The following is a 27,175-nucleotide window of genomic DNA, read 5'->3' as shown; positions in this document are numbered from 1 at the left end:
TGTTCCATTAAACCATGTCTTTCTATATGCTCTACAATTTTGATCTTGAGGATAGTTTCCACTATTTTTCCCAGCACTGAAGTTAGGCTCACTGGTCTATAGTTACCCGGATCACCCCTGGAGCCTTTTTTAAATATTGGGTTTTTTTTAGACTTTGCTGTCTGATCTTCGTTTTCTAATTGGTTGGTCACAGGCTTTTTTTTTCCACCTTCCCTTTCTTATTTTTTTCCACCTTCCCTTTCTTTTTTTGACAATTCCTTTTATATTGTCTTTTTTTCTGTTTCTTTTCTCTCCATCTTTTTCCCTCAAACACACAGGTTCTCATTCTCACATGCATTTCTCTCTCACACACACACAGGCTCTCACTGTCACATGCTCTCTCTCATACAATCATTCATACACACAGTCTCTCACTGGCACATGCTGTCTGACTCTCACACACACAGGCTCTCTCTCACTCCCACATGCTGTCTTGCTCAAGCACAGGCTCTCACTGTCACATTCCGTCTCTCTCACACACACAGAGGCTCTCACATGCTGTCTTGCTCAAGCACATGCTATCTCTGCAAACATTCAGGTCCTCACTCTCACACACAATCTCTCAACTCTTCTCATACACGCAAACACACACCCTCTACAGACCCTCAGCCTCTCTCTCACCTCTGGGCCTCCTCTTCGCGGGTCGCTACAGGATGGGCTCTGCGGCGGCCCTGCTACCGGGCCTCTTCCTCTTCTCGGGCCACTGCGACTTGGGATTCGCGGCGGCCCGTAAACGCAAGCGCTGTTCCTCTTCTGCACGCGCTGATGCTTCACCTCCTTCCAGCCCACGTGGCTCCAGCAACGTTTACTTCCGGGGCCGCACAGGCAGGAAGGAGGAGGAGCATCAGCGCGTTTAAACACGATCTTTTTCTTCGGGCTGTGGTGACGTGAGCCTCACCACGGCCCTGCCTATCTTCCTGTCACTGTGCCCAGGGGCATTGGGGGGGGGGGGGGGTGGAGGGATACTAAAAAACTAGTTTTAAAGGGTCCACGAAATGCTGGCGTGTCAGCAAAAAGTCTCGGCGTGTCACCTCTGACACGCGTGTCATAGGTTAGCCATCACTGCTCTAAAGGGACTTTTCGCATGTGATACCTAAATCAGGGTGGGTTCTGGGCGGTGTCGGCACCGGAAGGAGAGGAGTTGGGGTGGCTCCGGGGCGGACGCCGTGAAGACATTGCTGGCGGTGAAAGGTAAGGACCCTTGTCGCTGCTAGTTTTGCGCCAAATAACTACACCTTTTATGGTGTAGTTATTTGGTGCGAAATCCGGCAGCCAGCGTACCGCAGTGGTGCGATGGCTGCCGGCTTTCCCAGGCCCACCCCCCGCTTCGCCCCTCCGCCCCTCGTTACCACAGGATTCTCTAAGGTCTGTGACCTTAGAGAATCTAGGCCTAAATTAGGTGCCTAATTCTGAAAATCAGTGCTAAGATCTTATCTTTTTTTCCCTGCCCTAACTCCACCCCCATAGCCATCTACTTTTTAAGCTTCTATATTTAGGAGACTAATGAAACTAGAAGCCTAAATGTAGGCTTGCAGTCCTAGTATATTTCCAAAAGGGCCAATTTAGGATCCAAAAGTTAAGACCCTAAATTTTTTGGGGTATATGTTCAAAGTTGGCGATGTAAGTAACTTATGCCTGGATTCATTATTCATCACAGAATGATGAATCCAGCGAAAATGGGAGCAGGGGGGGGGGGGGGGGCGGGCCTGCGAAAGCTCTCAGCCTTCGCACCACCGCGGTGTCTTCGCTGCTGGCTTTAACACCGAATAGTGCCACTGTGAATGGTGGTGCTATTGGGCGTGCTACTGGTGACGATAATGTTAGTAACTTTATCTCCACCACCAAAGACACCGCCGGGTCTGCCCCCTTGCCACCCCAACTCGAATTTGCATGCTATCGTACGCGAAAAGGGCCTTTTCGTGTGGATAGAGGCTTATCGCACGCGATACAGCCGTATCGTGTGCAATAAACCTTTAGAAAATAACCCCGTTAGCTGGTTAGAATGTATCAGTGGCGAAATTGCTGAATATACACATATATACTTAGCTACCCAGCTAAGTTTAGACCTACTCTGTGGTGCGTCTAAATTTACTCTCCAAATATTGGTAGTTAGCAGTGGCTGTGGAACATAGGAGCATATTCAATGGGGCAAATCTTTAAACTTACGCGAGGGCGCAGATTTGTTCACGCAACCTGGCGCGAACAAATCTACGCCTGATTTTATAACATGCGCGTGCTGCCATGTGCATGTTATAAATTCCAGGGTCGGCGCGTGCAGGGGGGTGCACAATTGTGCAACCCGCGTGTGCCGAGCCAAGCAATCTGCCTCCGTTCCCTCTGAGGCTGCTCTGAAATTGGAGCGGCCTTGGAGGGAACTTTTTTTTTGTTCCCCCCCCAGCTCTAACTGAATCCCCCCTACCTTATTTCGTGGAGTTACGCCAGGCATAACTTGCGCAAGCCGCTGGCACCCTACCCCAGCACAGGCCGTTGTGCCGGTGCACTCGGCCCCCGCCCCTGGACCGCCATCACGCCTCTGGCCCGGCCCCAGATCGCCTCCCCGCCCCGGACACGCCCCGTCCTGCCACCGTGCCCCTGGACACGCCCCCGGCCAGCCCCTTATTCGAAGCCCCGGGACTTGCGCACATCCCGGGGCTTGCACGCACCGCTGAGGCTATGCAAGATAGGCTCAGCAGGTGCAGGTTTTCAGGGGTTGCGCGCGTATCTTATGTGCGCAACCCTTTGAAAATCTACCCCAATGTCTGCTACTTTTCTACATAAGTCTCAGTTATTCTGCTAAATAGCACTGAATGTGCTTTGAATATTGGGCCCTTTGAAAATTGTCCCCCAAGTGCTTAGGAACCTTTTTGGCCTCTTTGAAAATTGTCTAAGGCTGAGCACCTAAATTTAGTCACATATTTTCACTAGGCACTTACATTTATGAATCTAAAAAGTATTCGGCTAAAGGGGTAGAATTAGTGTATGGAAAAAGATTAGGCATTTGGCCCTGATTTTCAGCACCAGAGATGTAATTAAGGATTCTAAAGCTAAGTGAATGAATTGCAGGTCTCACTTAGTCAAATTTTCAGCCAAAAACGCAAGTCCCTAAGTTTGAATATTTCTCTACATTTGGAGACATAAAAGTAGAACATCTAAGAGAAGCATTGAGCCATTTTTAAAAATTGACCTCCTATGTAATTGTTTTATTTTAAACAAGTAGACAGTATTTATAACCAATGCTAATATTTATAGCTGTTTTGTTTAACTTTGTATCCTGCAAGCAAACTATTTGTATAGCCTTGAGTGAAAAGCAGAGTAATGCCATCACACGTGAAGGGCTTCCAAAGCAGTATCTATGAAGCAAATCATATGCAAGCATTTCAAGTCATACAGCAAGCTCCTTGCATCCATCTCCATAAGATATTTTTATACAAATAGCTATAAAAAGCCAAAAATATTCTGTAGTGATGTCCAGCTTTCAAATCAAAATAAATGTCAGCAGTGAAATTATAAGTGATATCTTTTTGTTGGATAAACTAATTTACCCATGACTTTTTTATTGACCTTCATTTCTACATACATACCATAACAAACACACTGCTTTATTTCTGCTTTACATGAAACAATTACAATTGTTAACCACCTTATCCTGCCCCTCCAGAAATGATCTTGCATTGAATCTTCAAAAAAATGGTATTTAACTCAGCGAATAAAATTGTTACCTTCCAATGTGTTTCTAAAGCTGAAATTAGCAGATTTATCCATGGGCTCTGTTTCATATTCAGTCAGACTAAGACAAAAGTCCACGTCTGCTGATGTGGGGAATCTAGGCGTTCTGTTTCTGTCATGGTTCCCAGGATTTCGCAGGATAGGGCCTTCGGCTGTGCCATTGCACAAAGTCTGCTGATTGTTGTATTCCTCTGGTCGGCTGCAAATGACCTAGGAAACACATCATTTTAATAAGAGAGGAAATATATTTTCTTTTGATTAAAATGATCAAAACAGTCAAATTAAATGACCGTATATTAAAGTAACCTACAATGATATATGCACTGTTCCCAAAATTATCTTTAACTGTAGCACCTCAATAATATTGTTTGAAGAGAGTGGAAGGACCATCACACACATGAATGGTCCACCAAACACTTTTTGTGGAGATTGAATAATTATAATCATTGATCCATTATAAACTGCTTTAATGAATCATCTTATGTATATTCTTATCACACTTTGAAATACTTATCACTCAAGCCAACTGATTTTCAAAAGCACTTGTAAAAGAGGTTTACTTAATCTCCAGAGTCCACATGTCTGCGGCAAGGTGAGGCGGCTGCTACAGGAGTTTTTTTTTTGGGAGAGGGCACTTTTTGCCACCCTCAACACTTTGCCACCTGAGGCGACCACCTCATCTTGCCACAGACATGTGGACTCTGGAAATTAAGTAAACCTCTTTTACATGTGCTTTTGAAAATCATTTCAATTTGGAACGAATCTTAAATGGCCTCATTTGTTGCATTTCGTTTCAAACAAATGCAGTCTCTTCAGAGCAATTCTGACCCCCTTCCACCACATCAGCTCCACCCATGTTATGTAAAAGCAGCAGTGTCAGAGAAGCCCCAGATCAGAAGTGGAAAGTTTGCCCAGCGACAGTCAAGCTGTAATGAGAAGTGATTGGCACTTGATTATGCCTTCTAGTACCTCCTTGATAACTCCTGTTAGGGATGTAACTTTCACTTGATGCTGCCTTGTCCTGCAGACTGTGGGAACCATCTGCAATCATGCAGGACCTAAAAAAACATGCAGTGAAAACTTTGTGTATAATCATGGCAATAGTTAAGAATGTATGAGATGGCTCTTGATTTGCATTTGTGACAACATTGTGCCTTTCACATGTTGAAGTGTACAACAATGCTAGAAAAAGTGTTTTCCTCTATGAACATTTTGCTTGTTAAATCATTTGTGTTTTGCAAATAAATTCAGAATTAGTTTTGAAATGCTCAAGTATATTGGTGTCTCTCTTCCATTGCCTTCTCCCTGTCTCAGTCAACTTTTCCCCTCTGTCTCACCCCTTTCTGTAAACCACATCTCTCTTAACACCCCTTGCTGCAGTAGCCTTGTAACTCCAATTCATCTTCTTGGGTAGGAAAATAACTACAGTACCTAAATTTGAACGTATCTTGAGTTTGGATTTGGAGAAGATGAGTAATTAAATCTAGAATCCAAATTGAAATCCTTTTGGCTAAGCTCTTTCATTATTGTACAAACTAAAAAGTTAACAATCATTCAGAGGAAGTTGTTACAAATTTGGCATTAGCAAATATGCACTAAACAGCAGGAGAAGGTATGATTAATTATACCTGTTTTGCCTGCATCCTTCTAAGACATGCTGAAGAGGGTCTCATTTATGAGAAGGATGGATGTATTCTAATAAGACGCTGACCACGCTCTTCAGAGGAGTCCAATGCAAGACTCTTATAAGAAAACCTATGCTTTTCTTCATCCAGGCTCAGAGCTCTGAGTTTGAAGACAGAATGCAGACCAACTGTTAACAGCTTTCTGGAAATTTACACCAATCTCAGATGCAAGATCCTGATTGAGTTGGTTTTCTTGTGGCCTTCTCTGTTGTGCAAGACTCCAGGTGTCTGAGTGGGAAGCAGATCTCCTCACAGATGGCAAAAATCATTCCCTTTTCAGAACTATTACCTGTTCATGGAAAGGGGAAGGAAAGGCTCTGCCATATAGATAACTTCAATGTCTGGCTCAAAACTTGGTGTAAAGCAAGTGATTTTAGTTACATTGGTGGCTGGGTCCATGTATAGAACAGTAAAAGGTTATACGGTATGGGTGGTCTATATTTGTAAGAAATTCACTATCACTATCAGGTATTTAAACTAGATGGCTGGGGTGGCAGGAGGTGGCCAATGAAATTGCCATGTCACGCCCAAGCAATACAGGAATTGGGAGGAGAAAACAACAAAATCAATCAGCTCAAAATAGCAGAAAAGGTGATTAGGAAGAGCAGAAACCCAAGGGAGAAAAGTTGGAAAGCTGTGACCGCAAATACTTGTAGTCTAGGCAATAAAATCCTAAATCTCCAGGCCTTAATGGTGGAACCGGACTTGGACATAGTGCTGTTACAGAGACCTAGTTCACTGAGTTTCATGATTGGGATACGGCATCCCAGGCTATAACTTGATAAGGAAGGACAGAGAGATAGAAAAGAGAGTGGAGTATCTCTTTATGTCAAAAACAATATCCAAGCAACTAAAATGCAAGGGACATGGGGTAAGGAAGAAGCATTATGAGCTGTTCTAAAAAACTGGTGTGGTCTACAGAATGACTCAAACAGAAGAACTGGACAGAGATCTGTTTGACGACATCCAAAAGGAGGGAAAAAGGAGATGTAGTGCTCATTGGAGATTTTAATCTGCTGCATATGGATTGGAGTATCCTTTCTGCGGAATCTGCAAGAAGTAGAGAGATAGTGGATGTCCTTCAAGGGGCTCTGCTTAAACAAATGGTAATAGAGCCTACAAGGGAGGGTGTGATACTTCTTGGTGGTTCCTTCCATTAAATTAGCTCAACTATAAGAAACATGTAGTAAGTCATTTCTGATTACTGGGCCTATTTTGTGGAATGCCTTACCTGGAACCTTGCGAGATTCTGAAGACATAGAGTCATTTCGAAAGCATCTTAAGGCATGCCTGTTTACCCAGGCATTTCCTTAATAAGTGTTCTTTTTTTAGTTTTAATGTATTCTATGTAGTTTTATTTTCATTATTTTGTGTTAATGTTATATTTAATTGCTTTATGTATTTTGTAATTTTAAAGATGTTTTATATTACAATCCATTTAGCACAGTTGTTGTAAATGGAATAGAAATCAATTCAAATACATTAATAAATAAAATCTAGTGCTGAAAAATGGGGAAAATGTCTCTAATGTCTGCGTAGGTGCCTACCTGAGCACCAGTGATCCTCAGATATCATGGTTTGATATCACAAATAAGATAAAGAGAAGTCACATGAAGTCCCATGTTTTGAAGTTCAAAGATATTGACTTTGTCAAAATGGGGATGTTTCTGGAGGAGGAACTAGAAGAGTGTAAGATAATGGGCAAGGTGGAACAACAATGGACCAAATTAAAAGCCGATATTACAAAAGCAACACATCTATATGTTAGAAAAGTAAACAAAAGTAAGAGGAAAAACAAACCAATCTGGTCCTCAAAGGAGGTAGCTGCAAAAATACAGGCAAAAAGAACAGCATTCAAGAAGTATAAAGACTCCTAAAAAGAGGAACACAGGGAAGAATACCTGGTGAAACTAAGTGAGACAAAGAAAGAGATCAGCAAAGCAAAAGGTCAAGTGGAAGAAAGGATTGCCAAAGAGATAAAACGAGGAGACAAAACATTTTTTAGATATATCAGTGAAAGAAGGGAAGTCAGGAGTGGTAAAATGAAATTGAAAGGTGATGAGGAAGAATCTGTGGAGAGAGATGAAGAAATGGCAGAAATATTTAATACTTCCGTTTACTGTTCACTAAAGAAGGCAGTAGAGAACCTGGACTGTTGCGTTCAGTTCTGGAGTCTGTATCTCAAAAAGGATAGAAACAGGTTCAGAGATGGGTGACCAAAATGGGGTGAGGTCAATATCGGAAGACTTTTGAGAAGAGGTTTATTGATTTTCATTTATTTATTTAAGGCTTTTCTATACCGACATTCGTCGGGGACATCATGCCGGTTTACATCAAACAAGGGGAAAAGAGAAATCAGTTACAATAAACAGGGAGCAGCAAATTGGGAGATGCAAACGTAATGTGCATAATAGAAAGGAATAGAGGGATAAGGAAGTTATTATAGAACTAATGCAAGGAAATAAAGCGGGAGAAACATAACAGTGTATAACTAATTACAAGTCATATCAATATTTTAAATACGTTAAAAAAGGTTAAAAAAAAGGTTGAAGAATCTGAATACGTATACCCTGAAAGAGAGGAGGTGTAGGGGAGATATGATACAGACCTTCAAATACCTGAAAGGTTTTAATGATGTATGAACTTCAAACCTTTCTGATGGAAAAGAAACAGAAATAGGGGTCATGAAATGGAACGGTCAGAACATCACTGTCTTTTAATATCACACAATCTTTTTATTTTGTTGTGCATTGCTCTTTATGGACCCTAAAAACTCTTCACCATGCAAAACTGTTACTATTCCATGCTTGCTGGTCATGTAAATCACCTCATGCTACTTTGTCTCATGTTGTTTTTTAGTCTATTGATGTTTACATTCTGGTCAGTTGTATGAATGTCATGAAGATCACAAGATTTCTCAACATTACATATCCATTATTGTATAAACTGATAGTACCATGGGATAGATTTTAAGACCTGCGCGCCGGGTGTACATGTGCGCGCGCTACCCGGTGCGCACACATGTACACCCAATTTTATAATATGCGCGCGCAGGTGCACGCATGTTATAAAATCAGGGGTTGGCACGTGTAAGGGGGTGCACAATTGTGCAAAAAGAACAGTCCGCGCCGAGCCACGCCGCACCGAGCTGTGCTGCCTTCACCCTGGGACTGAAGTAAGTTGTGCGCGCCGGCTGATTGCCGGTGTGCGATCCCCGACTCAGTGGCCATTCTGGCCCCGCCCCCTCCCCTCTCCTTTTTGCAAGCCCTGGGACTTACACGTCTAAAGATTTGAAAATCCGGCCCATAGTGTTTAGCTTTATTCCTTTCATTGACACCACCAAAGCTGAAATCAATAGATTTTATTCTGGGCATTGCTTTAAAAATGGTCCTGTAGACAAGGAAAGACGCTAGTTTTCTAAATGTTCATTTTTGGTGGCACACTGTGTGTCTCTATTTTAAATATAAAAAAGAAGCGGTTGCTAAATGGATAAAATTCAACAATGAGTTGGGATGTGGAATCCACTAGAAACATTTTTTTTCCACTTTAATTTACCCCATTAAGCACATTGGAAATAGGTGCCCCTATTAGGCAATAGGTGCCATCTGATTGACTGTTTCATTTATATATATATACTACTTTTTAAATTTGTTTTGATTCTTTTTTCTTTCTGTTTGTTATTCAACTGGATTCTTTGATTTTCTTCTTTTTTCTGGAAATTAATAAAAATATTTGAACAAAGAAACTCCAAGGTGAATGACTCAGAATCAATGTCAGGATACATTTCTTCATGGACAAGAGTGGTGGATGCCTGGAATGCCCTTCCGGAGGAGGTAATGAAGACAAAAACAGTTCAAGAATTCAAAGGGGTATGGGATAAACACTATGGATCCCTAAAGGCTAGAGAGTATGGTAATAAGAAAAGGGTACATAGAGGTAACTTGCTGGTGCAGCAGTTACTACCCTTAGGGGTAGATTTTAAAAGCCCTGAGCACCAGTGCGCCTATTTTGCATAGGCCGCCGGCGAGCACAAAGCCCCGGGATGCACGTAAGTCCCGGGGCTTCATAAAAGGGTTGGGAGCGGCGTGTCCGTGGTGGCGTGTCGGCAGGCTGGGGGTGTGTCCGGGGCGGGTCCGGGGGCATGGCGATGGTTTGGGGGCAGGCCGGGAGGGCGGTCCCGAGTCCCCCGGCACTGCAGCCTGTGCCGGGGGATGCCGAGGCGGGGCGCGCAAGTTACGCCTGCCTCAAGCAGGCGTAACTTGCACAACAAAGGTGTGGGGGGATTTAGGTAGGGCTGGGGGTAGGTTAGATAGGGGAAGGGAGGGGAAGGTGGGGGGATGCGGAAGGAAAGTTCCTTCCGAGGCCGCTCCGATTTCGGAGCGGCCTCAGAGGGAACGGAGGCAAGCTGCGCGGCTTGGCGCTCGCAGGCTGCCGATTTTGCGCAGCCTTGTGTGGGCCAACCCCGGATTTTATAAGATACACGTGGCTACACGCGTAACTTATAGTGTACCATTGTGTACTATTTGTATACTTTCCACACTAGTGATGTGCACACTAAGGGGGGGGGGGGGGGAGGTGGTTGTGTGTAGTGTGTGGAATGTGTGTGGTTGACTGGGTAGTGGGCTATGATTGGAATTTTCTTTGTTTCTTTTGGTCTTATAGACTCCAAAAAGTAGGTACACAGGGAGTTGTTCAAGTTTACCTTGTTTTAGTAATGTATATAACTGCTAATATCTGATTAATATTGTAATGTGCTGCTTTATCCCATAGTTCAGTTCTTGAAAGTATCTTTAATTGTACCTGTGATGCTCTTTAATAAAAAATGATTTTGACAAAAACAAAACAAAACATAATAGTGCAATTACTATTTTATATAATTCAAAAGTACACACATACCTTACGTTTCATATGCACATATACATGTGTAAAAAAGTGGCAGTCTTTGTTGAGGCGAACAGTTACGCACGGAAGTTGCTGTTCTAAAAGATGCACATTTGGCAGCTTATGTAATTTTACATTGGCTAATTATCTGGTGTAACTGATATATTAGACTTGTTTATTTCTTTAGATTTATATTCCACTTTTTGCACTTTTTTCAGCACTTCAAAGTGGATTACTTTTAGGTACTTTAGGTATATTGGGCCAGATTTTTAAATCTACGCCCAATATTATAAAAAATGTTATAAAATCCGGGGTCGGCGTGCACAAGGGGGTGCACACTTGTGCACCTTGCACGCACCGAGCCCTAGGGGAGCCCCAATGGCTTTCCCTGTTCCCCCCGAGGCCTGCCCCCCAGCCCTATCTAACCCCCCCCCCCCGACCTTTGTTGACGAAGTTGCGCCTGCCTGTGGGCAGGCATAGGTTGCGTGCGCCAGCCAAGTGCTGCGCATGAGCTCCCGGCACGACTGCTGTGCCGGAGGCCTCGGTCCTGCCCCCTCGTGGTGTGGGCAGTTCGGGGTGGTCCAGTGGTGGGGGCGGGGGCAGCAGCTCCTGGCACAGTGGCCATTTACTGCTGTGTCAGAGATCATGTGCCGGCAATCGGCCGGCATGCCCAACTTGCGCCTGCCTGGAAGCAGGTGCAAAAGGTAAAATAAAGATTGAGGGGGGTTACAGAAGGGCTGAGGGTGGAAAGGTTAGGGGAAGGGGTGGGAAAGTCAGGCTAGGGGGAAGGGAACAGAGGAAGCCAGCGTGGTCCGGCATGCGCAAGGTGCACAATTATGCACCCCCTTGCGCGCGCCGACCCTTGATTTTATAAAATGCGCGCGCCTGCGTGCACATGTTATAAAATCGGGCATATATGTGCATGCTCCAGGTAGCACACGCGCATATAGGCCACTATGGTAGCAGCTGACACCCTGGGAAATAGGAATTCTGATATAAAAAAATAGTCCAAACGGGAATAAGACCCATGAGGATGAGAGAAAAAAGTGTAATCCTGCTCCCCAGGGTGCAATGCCCTCCAAATAGCCAGTAAATGTAATTTGTTGCAAAGAAAATTAGGGCCTTTGTGGGTGTCACCAGGTAATACAGGTTTAGGTGGCTTACAATCTTCCAACTTGTTGACTACCATTAGCAAACAGAGTGCACTATTTACAAGGAGTTTCTGCTATTTGCAAATAGGGCAAACTATTTTCTAATAATGTACCCTATTTGCTAGTAGTTTGCACTATTTCCCTAAAACAATAAAGTGATGGATTGTTTCATTTTTTAAACATTTTTTTGGTTGATATGAAATAAAACAAAAATGGGCTCCTTTGTCACATTTTACTATTTCATTCCAAATGAATTGAACACACAATTCTATTTCACTTGCTTTTTTTTTTTTAATTTATTCTTTATTATTTTCCAGAATTAACAAAGCAAACATACCTTGTAAGATAAATAATAATAGACATGTTAAAGAGACGTTCAACTCTTAAGAATAAACATGTCTCAGAAAAAGAAAAATGAAACATTTTCAATATAATTATTTAACACATCCATACATCATAGAGGTAAAATGGTGGGGGGCAGAAATCAGAAAATGAGGATTTTAATTTCCATACACAATTATTCAATTTTTAATATTATGGCTGATTTGAGGTTTCCCACGCTTTTAACTAGATCCCCCACTTACATTAATGATTGAAACTTATCTCCTAGAGACCCTAGGAACTCTCTTAACTGGGTTACATTGAAAAATATATAAGTGGTTCCTTGAAATTTTAGCACACATTTACATGGGTATTTTAATAGGAAATTCACTCCTAAAGCTATTGCTTCAGGTTTTAACTCAAGAAACGCCTTCCGGCATAATTGGGTAACTCTGGCGAGGTCAGGGGAGGCCAGTCCCCCATGAAAAGTAGTACTCATGTTTTTAAAATAGCTACACATCACCCTGTTCATATCTTGTTTGGTTTGAAATGTCACCAATAATGTAATTCTCTCTGTGATTTCCGCTTGAGACTCTTCCAGATATTGAGTCAAATTTATGAAATCTATGGAATTCCCAGGAGGATTTATTCTTATTGAGCTTTGCTTTAATTTTATTTATGTTATTTATTTATTTATTTTTATATACCGACATTCAATCTGACATATCACATCTAAATGTATTAGCTTTTTAACTGAGGGAATTTTTTCTGGGGGAATTTTCAATATTTCCCCCAGATATTTTTTTAAGGTAACCAGCATTTGCTCATCTTTTACTTTGGGGAAATTCAATATCCGTACATTAAGACGTCAGATGGTATTCTCTAGGAATTCCATTCTTCTAACAGTTGCCATTCTCTCATGGGTAATCACGGCCATCGTAGTTTTCAAGATGTTAACTTCTTCTTCCAAAGAATGAATGGCTGTGCATTGCTCTAAAAGGACACTTTGATGGTCCTGTGTCCCAGTATCTAATTTCATGGAGACACTTTGCAAACTTAAAAATTGTTCCTGAAACTATTAGTTAGTCCCACCATTAGGTCCCATAGGGACTCTAGTTACAGTTGCTGGTTTTGTAATCCCAACCGGATTCAGATTCACCCCCTCAACACCAGGTTCGCGCACTCCTCCGCTTGTCACCAATTTCAAGCCTTCCCCGGTATCACCAACTTTACCTCGGGGTAGAATCAAACTCTGGTCCGGGGTTGAAGTCCTGACCATCTCTGGATCATCACCACTGGCTCCGTCCGTCTGGGGATATATAGTAGATGAACCTCCATCTCCCCCAGCATCTGTAGTCGGTCTCAGAGGGGAAGCTATAAGCAACTTTCGGGGTTCAGGGGGGCTCAAAGTTATTTCCCCGGGTGAGAGCGAAGTTCCTCCCACCGCTCCACCAATGGGGATTGCCATCCCCTGTATCACCACAAGAATCGCAAACTCCGGGATCAGGCATTGTTGTAATGGATGGCAGGGCTCAGTGGAAACAGCCTCCCCTTCGCTTTTCTTTTATGCGGCATTGTAGTTTAAATTTAGATCCGCAACACTGCGGTATCATAAGAAATTTCAAGACAGTGTCTCTCAACCGGAGTAGCTTTCCTTCAAATCGCAATCTTGGATCGTTTCACTTGCTATTTAACATTCAGAATGTAAGGTGCTGAAATGATCTAGGTTTTTAGGGTAACATTCATGATACTGCCATGCATTAGCTATGGAGGCTGTTTTTATGCACCACCATGATAATATTTAGTACATAACCCATAACGTGGCTGTTTAGCACTAATGTTAAACTATTAGCAATAAGCATGTGAGTTTTAATTTTTAGATTTCTAAATTTGGATTTGCATGAAAACTATGATCTCACATCTTCCATAATTATTTCTCGCACTAGGTATTCCATCTTTCAGACTTCTCATTTAGAATGCTTGTTAACTGGTATGTGACACACTATCTAGTTGACTATTTTTGAGCTTTGATTTTCACTCCTTTTTTATGTCGTGTTTTGCTCTTTTATAAGTTTCCTCTCTTTCCTTCATAAGACAAAGCAAAGATGAATCATTACTTAGCAGTATTTTAATTTTGGGGGGGATAATCAAAGTAGAAAGCTTGCTTATTAATAGACATCTTTGAAGACAATTGTAGATTTATTTAAAGTTAATCTTTAAAGACTACTACTTATTGGCATATTTTAATCCAGTTAAAAATCATAAAAAGTTTTACATATTTTATGACTTTAACAGCTCAATGGCAACATCTGTTGCCAACATCATCAATGAATGATCTTAGGAATGTATTACATAGCGATCTCCATCTGCCTTCTCAAAATTGGATATGAAAGAATCAAGGGTCTGAAATCAGAAACAATATAGGGCCCAGTACTACAATACATTTTAGGCTATTAGTATGTTTTGTAGATGCTCAGTTTTGAGATTGACAAATGTGATTGTTATATTTGAAGTTTATGTGCACATAACTTCATGTTCATAGCTTCTCTAGGTTCTCAATGCTGATTTGCTTTCTTCTCTTCACCGTCTCCTTTAAAACAAATACAATACAGTGCACAAAAGTCTCAGCTGTGAGTCCCCACAGGTCATCATGAAAGCTAGACAGCAAGCAGGTATCATTTATTGTGTCATTCTTTTAAAGGAAAGTAGACACTGGAAAAGGATGATTGATGGCAGACCCTACTTCATTAAAAGATGGCGCGGACAATATTAAGGACTTTTCTGAAGAAATTATTACATACACATACCTATTATTTCTGCAATATTTTGAGCTTAATTATATAGTTGCCAGTTGGCTAGACTGTAATCCTATTAACACTCCCTTTGCACACTCTGGCCATGTCTCGTTCAGTGCTTTCTCTTTGCTCTAGATTCCTCTCCCCCACCCCCACACATCTTCATGTAATTTCTCCACCTCCTGTACTACATTTCATCCACCTGACAAAGTGAGCCTGGTCCTCGAAAGCTCATGCGTCAATAAATTGGTTAGGCTATAAGGTGGTACCTGCTGCTGTCTTTTTTGCTACGGCTACCCCTCTGAAGGTTTTGATCTGTCTATTGTTTCACACACACACACACATACACACACACACACACACACACACACATATATATATATATATATATATATATATATATATATATAATACTATGTTGTCTTGTCTCATACTAATTATATAATTAACATTTGATGAGAGGAGTATCAGTTTTCAAACCAATTTAGGTCCCTGATTTCATTACCTGTTTTGATTGCATCATTGATAAACAGGGGTACATCTCCAAGGTAACTCTTAATATTTTCAGACAATGTATTAAAATATAATTCACATTTCAGTCAATATTCCTTTTTTTTTAATGAATACTGACTCAGTTCATTTATACTAATTAAAGAATACTGTCAAATGAAGATTGTGCATGCATTCCTCCCTTATTAGTGTCATCTTATGATTGGAAATAGCTTGATACTAGACAAATTTTTAAAGAGATCCTAACTTTGGAAAGTAACTACCGTACTATAAATGTATGCCCATAGGGTTTATAGCCTCATTGTAGTTCCTGCAGGCATCTTAATATAGATATTAAAATGCATCAAGATTACAAATAATGCTCAATCAGTAGGCATGTGTATAGTAGAGATGAGGTTAGTACAAGGGGCCATGGTATGTAACTGAAAGGGGACAGACTCAGGAGTAGTAAAAGGGAGTATATTTTCCACAGGAAAGGGTGACAAATGGAATAAAAAGCTTCCTGGTGGAAGAGAAAGGGCAAAAATGTTATTGGAATTCAAGAAAGCATGGGACAATCACAGAGGAGGATCTTTAACAACTGGAGTGGAAAGTAAAAGCAGAATTTCCTGTCGTGTAGCCAGATGGACTCAGAACAAGTGGGTATAGTGTGCTCGTGCTAGCAGTTGGAGACGGATCTGACGTCAGCACGGGTACATATACCCCCACAGGAAGTGAAGCTCCTCAGTAATTTCCGTCTCCAAAGCAGTTTGGAGAGCCTGCACGCTCGCTGAGCGTGTTTCCAATCTACTTTCTATTTTCTACTTATTAAACTTCTACGGAACATCGAGCCCCGCACTCCTGCAGTGATACCATTCGGTCCCTCCCCCAGTTGAGTTTCCCGAGGTGATTTCCGTGATCCCTCGGAGGTTTAGGCCTCGGTCCGGTGGCCGAATCGCGGCAGGGACCAAGCCCCCGAGCAAGAAAGGCTTGGGTTGAGCTAAGAGGCGCCTCTGTCCCGGCGTGGACTTGGGAGGCAGCGGGTGCATTCCTGAAGCACGGCGTGAAGGTATTTACCCTCTCCCCCCGCAGCCGGAGACCGCCCGGGTTTCAGCCGGGAAGCGCCGAGGATCAGGTAAGGCACACAACTTTTACTTTGGTCTCCGAAGTTCGAGGATCGGCGGCGTTGCCTGTATGCGGCATGCCGCGGAGGTCGCCATTTTGTTGGCCCTGTTCAGGCATTGAGCACCCATGATAGGCGCCTGTATCGTTTTGAGCATATATTGCATATGGTTGAGCATATATTGTATTGAGCGTATATAGCTGCCGCTTACTATTGAGCGCATATTGTATTTAGCGTATATTGCTGACCGCATATTATTGAGCGCATATTGTATTAAGTGTATATAGCTGTCGCTTATTATTGAGCGCATATTATATTGAGCGCATATTATATTAAGCGCTTGTTGTATTAAGCGCATATTGCTGCCGCATATTATTCAGCGCATATTCTTCAGAGCGCAATGGAACAATTGAATGCCCCGGTGTCCCCGGCAGCGGCGCCTCCTGATTCTGGCGTGAAAGCTCTCGGCCTCTGCTCAGCATGCCAGCGAGGAGCCACGCACAGCGAAGAGCCAGACTCCCTTTGTGCCCAATGTGAGGAGGCAGTGGGAGCCTCGGGCCAGGTCCAGTCTCAACCGAGGTTTGTTGACAGTTCCCCAGGGGCCACCCCGAATCTTGCAGGCAGTCTCGAACAACTTGGAATCCCGGGGGACCTGGTACCCCGGCGGCTTGAGACCCCCTCCATTTCCTGGGTGGATCTCTTTAAGGGGATCCATGCCTTTGTGAAGATGCAATCAGCTACCTGTCCAGGCCTTGCTGTTACTGTGGCTGCTGCTCCTGTTGCTGCTCCAGCGGACACTGCCCCTGGACCTTCGCGCCCTTATCGTGGGCGAGCGCACCCGCCTCTGGGCAGTCCAGTTCAGGCGGACCCTGATGTCTCAGAGACTGAATCAGAACCCTCTGAGGAGGGGGGAACTCCCCTCGGGGATGGAGCCATATCGAACCATGAGGCGGTTCTTTCCCAAGGAAGATCTCTCCGACCTAATATCTCAGTGCCTGGCGGAGTTGGATATTACAGGCCCCAGCACTACAGTGCCATCTACACAGAACCCTCTGCTGGAAGGTCTTCGTCCTACAGCCCGCCATTTTCCCTTCTTGCAAGTCGCACAGCAACTGATAGATCTGGAATGGGTGGCACCAGCGGCCTCATTCAAAGGGGGTCGGGGCCTGACAGGCATGTACCCCCTGGATTCGGCAATCAAGGAGATGCTGGTGTAACATACCTCTAGGAACTAGGGCAGAGAAATGTTGAATCATCATTGTGACATGAAAAGACTGACAATAGAGTGCTGTCTCTTTAAGAGCTGAGGGGGGGGGGGAAAGGAGATTCAAAATTTGATTGTATTGAGCGTGTGCGAACAGATCACTGCTCAGCTTGAACAGAGTTCCTGCCCTGCTCTGAACTAATAAATATTATCTGTGCTGATTAAGGTGAGCAGCCCTCTATAATTGTATTCATGTGTAATGTATTTATGTTAGTTAACCTTGTTTTGAGATGTATTGAAGTTGTTTTTTTACTTTACCTAAAGAGATTTATAAAAATTGGATTGTATTGAGCGTGTGCGAACAGATCACTGCTCAGCTTGAACAGAGTTCCTGCCCTGCTCTGAACTAATACATATTATCTGTGCTGATTAAGGTTCTCTTTTCTGGAACCCTGCTGTGGACGACTTGGGAGTAGTTGAACTGTGCCCTGTCAGGATTTGAAGCTCTTCTTTTGGATAGAGGCTGCTGTATTGTGGATTTGGCAGTTGAAGCAGCAGTACTGACGCCCTCTTCAGCTCTAAATTCAAATGGACACACAGTAGGATACAATCTGGGACTTTGCTTGTTCAGAGACTGCTTAAGGTCGGGTGCTATATCACATGCTGATTCTGGTTGAAATACTTAACATGAGTTTATGACAAAGTTGAGTTTTCTCTTGTACTATATATATGTGTTTATATGACAAATGCAGATGCTTAGGAAATGAACAGATTTATTTCAGTCATTCATTCCAGTAAAGATAAAACTGTTACTCACTAAAGAGCGTGTGGATTCATTTCTGATACTGGGTTGGGAATCAAAGTGCAGGTTTCAGACACAAGGAGTCATAAAGAAAATTGAACTTTAAGGGTTACACTGGCATGCCCTCAGGTGGACGCCTTGATTAGCGCGGTGGTCAAGCACACTACCATTCCAGTTGGGGGGGGGGGGGCGGCCCTCAAGGAACCTCACGACCGGCGACTGGACGCCATCCTGAAACAGACATTTGAGGTGGCAGCTCTGTCGTTGCGAATTGCAACCTGCCGCACAGTGGTGATGCGTTCCTGTTTGTCACAGGTCAGAAACAATGCTCCGGCGGCAGACATGGAGTCCGCTCTCTCGTTCCTCACGGATGCTGCATCCGACCTCGTCCGTAAAACAGCCAAGGGGATCTCATCTTCTGTGGCTGCCAGGAGGCAGCTCTGGATACGGAATTGGTCAGCGGATGCTCCTTCAAAGACACGCCTCACCAGAATGCCCTTTAGGGGGTCTTTCCTGTTCGGCAGCGACCTTGATAAATTGGTCAGCACATGGGGTGCCTCTCCTATACCTCAACTGCCAGAAGACAGGTTCAAAAGGAACCAGCGCGCCTTTCCAAGGCCTTCCAGAGGCAGAAGCTCCCAATGCTTCCTTCCCTATAGGGGTCGCTACCAGGCACCTTGTCCTCAGGCCAGGAACCAGTCCTTTCGGCCCAAGCAGCAGAAGAGGGGAGCCGGCTCGGGGTCAGGCCCTGGCCTTGCCTCCCAATGAGAATCAGCCGATCCATCTGGGGGATGGGGCCATAGGGGGCAGGTTAACCCTCTTCTACCCCAGATGGGTCAAGATTACGTCGGACCAGTGGGTCCTCGCCATCATCCGAGAGGGTTACTTTCTGGACTTCCATCATCTACCTCCGGACAGGTTTGTGGAATCTTCGTGTCCAATCCACAAGAAGGCAGCATTGGAAGCTACCTTGGCGAGGCTCCTGTCCTTGAAAGCCATAATCCCGGTACCTGCACGGGAAATGAATTCTGGGCATTATTCCATTTATTTCATGGTACCCAAGAAAAAGGGCACTTTCCGGCCTGTATTGGACCTCAAGTCAGTCAATCGATACTTACAGGTCCCAAGGTTTCGCATGGAAACTCTGCGTTCAGTCAAGAACGCAGTACAGCCAGGAGAGTTCCTCACGGCCTTAGATTTATCAGAAGCCTACCTGCATATCCCGATTCATCAGGATCATCAGCGCTACCTACGCTTCAAGGTGCTGGGACGCCACTTCCAGTTCCGGGCTTTGCCCTTCGGGCTAGCCACGTCGCCGCGGACCTTCACCAAGGTGATCATAGTGGTAGCAGCGGCACTCAGACGGGAAGGAATCCTTGTCCATCCCTACTTAGATGATTGGCTGATCAGGGCGAAATCATGAGAGGAGAGCCATCGGGCAACCAACAGAATGATCGCCCTTCTGGAAAGCCTGGGATGGGTAGTCAACCTAAACAAGAGCTGCCTACAGCCTTCCCAATCTCTGGAATACCTGGGAGTCCAGTTCGACACCCAGGCAGACACAGTCAGTCTCACCGCCAAGAGAAGATTAAAACTTCGGACACGTCTCTGGTCCTTGATGGGAGCCAGTCGGCCCACAGCTTGGGATTATCTGCAGGTTCTTGGTCTCATGGCATCCATCCTGGAAGTGGTACCCTGGGCAAGGGCCCATATGAGACCTCTACAAAACTCCCTTCTCTCTCGCTGGAGTCCCCGCTTCCGGAACTACTCCGTGCATCTACCTCTTCCAGCCAGAGTGCGGACTAAGCTACGGTGGTGGTTGCAGTACAACCACACAAGCAGGGGGTCCAAGATGTCCTCCCCCACGTGGACTCTGCTCACCACAGATGCCAGCCTGAGCTGATGGGGAGCACACTGCGAAGAACTCACCGCCCAAGGGCGGTGGAACAGAGAACAGTCGGGGTGGAACATCAACTGACTAGAGGGCGGGCAGTCTGGTTAGCCTGCCTGCAATTTGCTCACAGGCTGAGGAACAGATCGGTCAGAGTGATGTCAGACAACGCCACCACGGTGGCATACATCAACTGACAGGGCGGAACCAGAAGCCAACATGTGTCCCTCGAGATAGCCCCGCTGATGGCTTGGGCAGAGGCGAATGTTCAGGACATCTCCGCCGTCCACATTGCCGGAAGGGACAACACCACGGCAGACTTCCTCAGCAGAGAAAGCATAAGTCCGGGGGAATGGCAGCTGTCGCCCACAGCCTTCCAGATGATTGTGGATCACTGGGGGATTCCGGACATGGACTTACTAGCGGACAGGTCCAATGCTCAAGTACCCAGATACTTCAGCCGCAAGCGGGATCCGTTCTCTCAAGGGATCGACATCCTGGTTCAGCCATGGCCTCCAGGGGCCCTGCTATACGCCTTTCCTCCGTGGTGCCTGCTGGGCACCCTTATCCACAAGATTCAGAAGTACTGGGGCCTAGTTCTTCTAGTGGCACCAGACTGGCCAAGAAGACCCTGGTACGCGGACATGAGAAGACTACTGGCAGGGGAGCCCTTTCCCCTGCCTCCGCTCGGGGACCTGCTATGTCAAGGTCCCATCCTTCACGAGGATCCAGCTCAATTCTCTCTTACGGTCTGGCCATTGAGAGGGCTAGACTGAAGAAAAGAGGTTACTCGGAGCCAGTGATAGATACACTCCTTCGAGCTCGCAAGTTTTCCACATCCCTCACCTATGTTAGGATCTGGAGAGTATTTGAAGACTGGTGCGACACTCACGGCACCAATCCGCATGCGACTACAATCCCTATTGTGTTGGATTTCCTGCAGGATGGACTTCAGAAGGGTCTCTCCCTCAGCTCCATCAAGGTTCAGGTGGCTGTGCTGTCTTGCTATGGTCCCAGGAGGGATGGCAAGACCTTTGCCACGCACCCAGATGTTTCTCGCTTCCTGAAAGGAGTCAAGCACATTCGTCCGCCACTGAAGTGGCCAGTGCCTTTGTGGAACCTCAACCTAGTTTTGGATTTCCTCGCGGGATCCACCTTCAGACCTCTTCGGGGCCTGTCTCTCCGTTCTCTAACTTTGAAGATGGTGTTCTTGCTGGCTGTGTGTTCAGCACGCCGCATCTCGGAGCTACAAGCACTGTCCTGCCGTGATCCTTTTCTCAGGATCACTCCTGAGGCTATCCATCTTCGCACGGTTCCATCCTTCTTGCCCAAGGTAGTCTCACAATTTCACCTCAACCAGACCATATCATTGCCAACCACGGCAGTTCTGAAGAAATCTGAAGACAGGCGTGTGCTACGCCATCTTGACATTGGCAGATTGCTGCCCAGATATCTGGGAATGACAGAAACAGTACGAAAGACTGACCATCTGTTCGTCCTTCACATCGGGAGGAAACAAGGTGAAGCGGCCTCTCGGCCCACCATCGCCCGCTGGATTAAAGAAGTTATTAGAGCGGCCTACATAGGGGCCGGGAAGTCACCGCCTCTACAAGTCAAGGCTCATTTTACCAGAGCCCAAGCAGCATCTTGGGCTGAATCTAGGATGCTGTCGCCTGCAGAAATATGTAAAGCGGCGACATGGTCCTCCCTCCATACCTTCTCCAGGTTTTACTGTCTGGATGTCCAGGCCAGGGAGGATACAGCATTTGCGAGGGCGGTCTTACACGGTCCTCAGGCAGCCTCTTGCCCGGTCCGGGAGTAAAGCTTTTGTACATCCCACTTGTTCTGAGTCCATCTGGCTACACGACAGGAAATGTGGAGATTACTTACCTGATAATTTTGTTTTCCTTAGTGTAGACAGATGGACTCAGCATCCCGCCCAGCTGCCTGTAGTCATTGGTTTCACCGATTCAAGGTAAGCCTTATCACTTCTTACATGAGTGCGTCCACTCTGCCAGGTATCGACGCCTTCCGGTTGGGAATGCTGGCGATCTCCAGCTACTATCAATCAGTCAGGGGAATCCTGTTTTCACTATTTTTCTTTGATCGTCAGTACACATATATCCATAACAGCTTTTGCAAGGAAGATTACTGAGGAGCTTCACTTCCTGTGGGGGTATATGTACCCGTGCTGACGTCAGATCCGTCTCCAACTGCTAGCACGAGCACACTATACCCACTTGTTCTGAGTCCGTCTGTCTACACTAAGGAAAACGAGATTATCAGGTAAATAATCTCCACATTGGAGCACATGGAAGCTCTGTAGTATTGTATCAGATAGGGAAAATAAGTAAGCTAGATGAGCCTGGAGTTTTCATCTGACATCTGGCCCTATAATATGATATTGCTCTGCTATTTTCTATCATTTTTAAATAAGATTTTGATTTTTGCTTCATTTTCAAAATGGCATGTAAAGGATCCTCACGAGTTATAGAACTGAACATTTCAAATATATTTATATTTATCACTGCAACTAAAACCTTAATTCTACCCTCTACTAGTATGGCCTTTAAAGAGTCTCTCTCTCTCTCTCTCTCTCTCTCTCTACCTCCCCCATATCATGGGGTGTGAAAACATATTGATGAATCTAGGGGTTAGTTAGAAGTAGGAGTGCCTGAAGCTCTGCAAGAGGGCTTTGGGACTCTCTAAAGGAGAGGTTAAGAACATAAGAAATTGCCATGCTGGGTCAGACCAAGGGTCCATCAAGCCCAGCATCCTGTTTCCAACAGAGACCAAAACCAGGCCACAAGAACCTGGCAATTACCCAAACACTAAGAAGAACCCATGCTACTGATGCAATTAATAGCAGTGGCTATTCCCTAAGGGGTAGATTTTAAATACTTGCGCGATCGCGTACTTTTGTTCACGCACCAGGCGCGAACAAAAGTACGCTGGATTTTATAAGATACGCACGTAGCCGCGCGTATCTTATAAAATCCGGGATCGGCGCACGCAAGGGGGTGCACTTTTGTGCAACCTGCGCGCACTGAGTCCAGCGTGAGCTGCCTGTTCCCTCTGAGGCCGCTCGGAAATTGGAGCGGCCTCGGAGGGAACTTTCCTTCGCCCTCCCTTCCCCTACCTAATCTACACCCCCGGCCCTATCTAAACCCCCCCCTACCTTTGACAGCAAAGTTACGCCTGTCGGCCGGCAGCCCCACTCCATCCTCTGGTCCTGGGGGCTGGTGCGGAGGCCTCAACCACGCCCCTGGGCCGGCACCACGCCCCCGAAACGCCGCGGCACGCCCCCGAAACGCCGCGTCGTTTCAGGAACGCCCCCGGACACGCCCCCTCCCGCCTCTTTTTGAAAGCCCCGGGACTTACGCACGTCCCGGGACTTTACACTCGCCGGCGGCCTATGCAAAACAGGCGCGCCGGTGTGAGCGGGCCTTTTAAAATCCGCCCCTAAGTATAATTGATTAATAGCCATTAATGGACTTCTTCTCCAAGAACTTATCCAAACCTTTTTTGAACCCAGCTACACTAGCTGCACTAACCACATCCTCTGGCAACAAATTCCAGAGCTTTATTGTGCGTTGAGTGAAAAAGAATTTTCTCCGATTAGTCTTAAATATACTACTTGCTAACTTCATGGAATGCCTCCTAGTCCTTCTATTATTTGAAAGTGTAAATAACCGAGTCACATCTACTCGTTCAAGACCTCTCATGATCTTAAAGACTTCTATCATATCCCCCCTCAGCCGTCTCTTCTCCAAGCTAGACAGCCCTAACCTCTTCAGCCTTTCCTCATAGAGGAGCTGTTCCATTCCCTTTATCATTTTGGTTGCCCTTCTCTGTACCTTCTCCATCACAACTATATCTTTTTTGAGATGCGGCGACCAGAATTGTACACAGTATTCAAGGTGCGGTCTCACCATGGAGCGATACAGAGGCATTATGACATTTTCTGTTCTATTAACCATTCCCTTCCTAATAATTCCTAACATTCTATTTGCTTTTTTGACTGCTGCAGTACACTGAGCCGACGATTTTAAAGTATTATCCACTATGATGCCTTGATCTTTTTCCTGGGTGGTAGCTCTTAATATGGAACCTAACATCGTGTAACTACAGCAAGGGTTATTTTTGTCTATGTGCAACACCTTGCACTTGTCCACATTAAATTTCATCTGCCATTTGGATGCCCAATCTTCCAGTCTCATAAGGTCCTCCTGCAATGTATCACAATCCGCTTGTAAGGGAGCATGTGTGTGAGCATGAGGAAGAACATGAGATAGGGAGCACACCAAAAAAACCCTAAAACCCACCCCGAACCTTTAAAACAAATCCCCCACCCTCCCAAACCCCCCCAAAATGTTTTAAATTACCTGGGGCCCAGTGGAGGGCTCTCGGCATGATCTCCCTCTCTCTCTCTGGCCACGGCTGCGTTGAGAAATGGCGCCGGTGGCCCTTTGCTCTTATCATGTGACAGGGCAAAGGTAGCGCCGGCGCCATTTTGATTCCTGGCTCCCGACGTCACGCGTGCAGGAGATCGCCCCTGGACCCCCAGGGACTTTTGGCCAGCTTGGGGGGGGGCCTCCTGACCCCCACAAGACTTGCCAAAAGTCCAGCGGGGGTCCGGGAGCGACCTCCTGCACGCGGGCCGTATTGCCAATCTTCAAAATAGTGCCGACGCTACCTTTGCCCTCACTATGTCATACGGGCGACCCATATTACATAGTGAGGGCAAAGGTACAATGAGTGAGGTGATCAAATTTGTGGATGAGAGAAAATTTTGCAGAGTAGTTAAATCTCAAGCGGTTTGTGATAAATTGCAGGAGGACCTTGCGAGACTAAAATGGCAGATGAAATTTAACAAGGACAAGTGCAAAATGATGCATATAGGGAAAAATAACCCTTGCTGTAGTTATACAAATTTAGATTCTATCTTAGGAATTACCACCCAGGAAAGAGATCTTGGTGATATAGTGGATAATACTTTGAAATCATCAGCTCAGTGTGCTGTGGTGACCAGAAAAGCAAACATAATGTTAGGAATTATTAAGAAGGGCATGGCAAATAAATGATGGATGTCATAATGCCTCTGTATTGCTCCATGATGAGACCGCATCTTGATTGAATACTGTGTGCAGTTCTGGTCGCCGCATCTAAAAAAAGATATAGTTACACTGGAGAAAGTGCAGAGAAGGGTGACCAAAACGATAAGGAGTATAGAACAGCTGCCCTATGAGGAAAGGCTAAGGAAGATCAAGAAGAGATGATTGAGGGGTGATATGATAGAGCTCTACAAAATCATGAAAGGACAAACAAGTCTCTCAGATAATAGAAGACCAGGGGGCACTCCATGAAGTTAGCAAGTAGCTCATTTAAAACAAATCAAAGAAAATTCTTTTTCACTCAGCACATAGTTAAGATCTGGAATTCATTGCCAGGGGATGTGGTTACAACAGTTAGTATAACTGGGTTTAAAAAAGGTTTGGATAATTTCCTTGAGGAAAAATCCATAAACTGCTATTAATTATTAATTAATAAGCAATAGTAGCTTGAGATTTATTTAATGTTTGGGTACTTCCCAGGTACTTGTGCCTTGGACTGGCCACTGTTGGAAATGGGATACTGGGCTTGATGGACCCTTGGTCTGCCCTAATATGGCATATCTTATGTTCTTATGTTCATATATATATACATACATATATACATATATATATATATGAGAGATGTAAGGGGCCCAACTCATTGTATGGATGGACCAGGTACTGCAGATCAGTTTGCTCACCTCAGTATAGGGTGTGCTCTACAGCTTAGTTATTTAGGAAAAATGTGAAATTTATACTGGAGAATTTTGGCTTAATTTTGCCAGGATCCAGATCACATGACAAGGGGTCAGATTCACATACTGTTGAAGCATGTGCTCAGGGAAAGCACAAGAGGGAGTTGTACAAATATCCCATGGGCTGATTTTGAAAAAATTGCCCGGACTTATATTTTCTTGCAATCCGCCCCTGAGTCCAATTGAGAGAACACCATGCTTGTCAGTGAATGTACTGTGGAGCAGCAACTAGCATCTGGACTGAGCTAGTATCCTCATGGCTGCAACAGTGAGGCACACAGAACAATAACACCTCTTGTCTGGGGAACAGTGAGACCAAAATGTCATGAGGAAGTAGACTCTGCCTGTTACACTACTGTTGTTAAACTGCGAATACGAAGTAAAGTGTTGGACCCTTATCCTGAAAGCACAGCCTCATGGGCAGGAAGGGGAAAGGAACCCAAACATTTAACGTTTAAATTTTCAGAAGGCATTTGATGAGGATTCTCATGAGAGACTCCTCAGAAAGCTTGGAAGTCATAGGATAAGAGGCAATGTCTTCCTGTAGACTGGTAACTGGTTAAACGACAGGAAACTAAGGGTAGAACTAAATGCTCAGTTTTCCCAGTGGAGAAAAGTAAATAGTGGAGTCACAAGTGCCCCTAAGCATCTGTACTGGGACCAGTATTGTTTATCCTATTCATTAATGATATGGACAAGAGAGCAAAGAGTGAAGAGATCAAATTTGTAATTACACAAAAATATTCTTAGTAGTTAAAGTTAGAGATGTGTATTTGTTTTAAATGAATTATACATCCAAACTGAAAATGTCCATTTTCACTTTGTTTTGAATGGAAGGAACCAAACATAGTCTTGCATGAATATACCTAAAAATGTTCAGGTATTTTGTTTTCTAAATGTCCTTCCCAAGGCCTTCCAACCCCACCTCCCCCAAAAAGCCTTGGGCCCAGGCTTGATGGACCTTTGGTCAGACACATCTTATATTTTAATGCTGAGAATATTCCCAGCAGTTGTCTCTCACCAAAATAACTCTGTTAATTGCTTCTTGTCCCCCTTTTCTAAGTCTTAGTTTTCCAGAGCTAGTTAGATGTGGTCAGCCAGCATGAGCTATGTCGTCAGACTTGAATGAGCACCGTAGTGTTGCATCTCCACATCTACCACCTTGCTGAGTATAAGTGCTTGGTGGCAGATCCTGAGGCCTGGTTGTTGTTGGGGAGACT

At 44.8% G+C, this 27,175-nt stretch overlaps 1 protein-coding gene across 1 annotated transcript in view; it reads right to left on the bottom strand.

The window, feature by feature from the left end:
• Window positions 1–27,175, bottom strand: part of TYR (tyrosinase) — a 120,284-nt gene that overhangs the window by 79,724 nt on the left and 13,385 nt on the right. The window contains exon 2 of the mRNA XM_029601706.1: window positions 3,759–3,975. Coding sequence (XP_029457566.1) covers window positions 3,759–3,975 — 217 coding nt within the window. The remainder of the gene's footprint in view (window positions 1–3,758; window positions 3,976–27,175) is intronic.

Source organism: Rhinatrema bivittatum, chromosome 5 (genome assembly GCF_901001135.1).
Source record: "Rhinatrema bivittatum chromosome 5, aRhiBiv1.1, whole genome shotgun sequence".
Lineage (NCBI taxonomy): Eukaryota > Metazoa > Chordata > Amphibia > Gymnophiona > Rhinatrematidae > Rhinatrema > Rhinatrema bivittatum.
The sequence above is the reverse complement of the archived record's forward strand: the minus strand, read 5'-3'. Positions and strand labels throughout refer to the sequence as shown.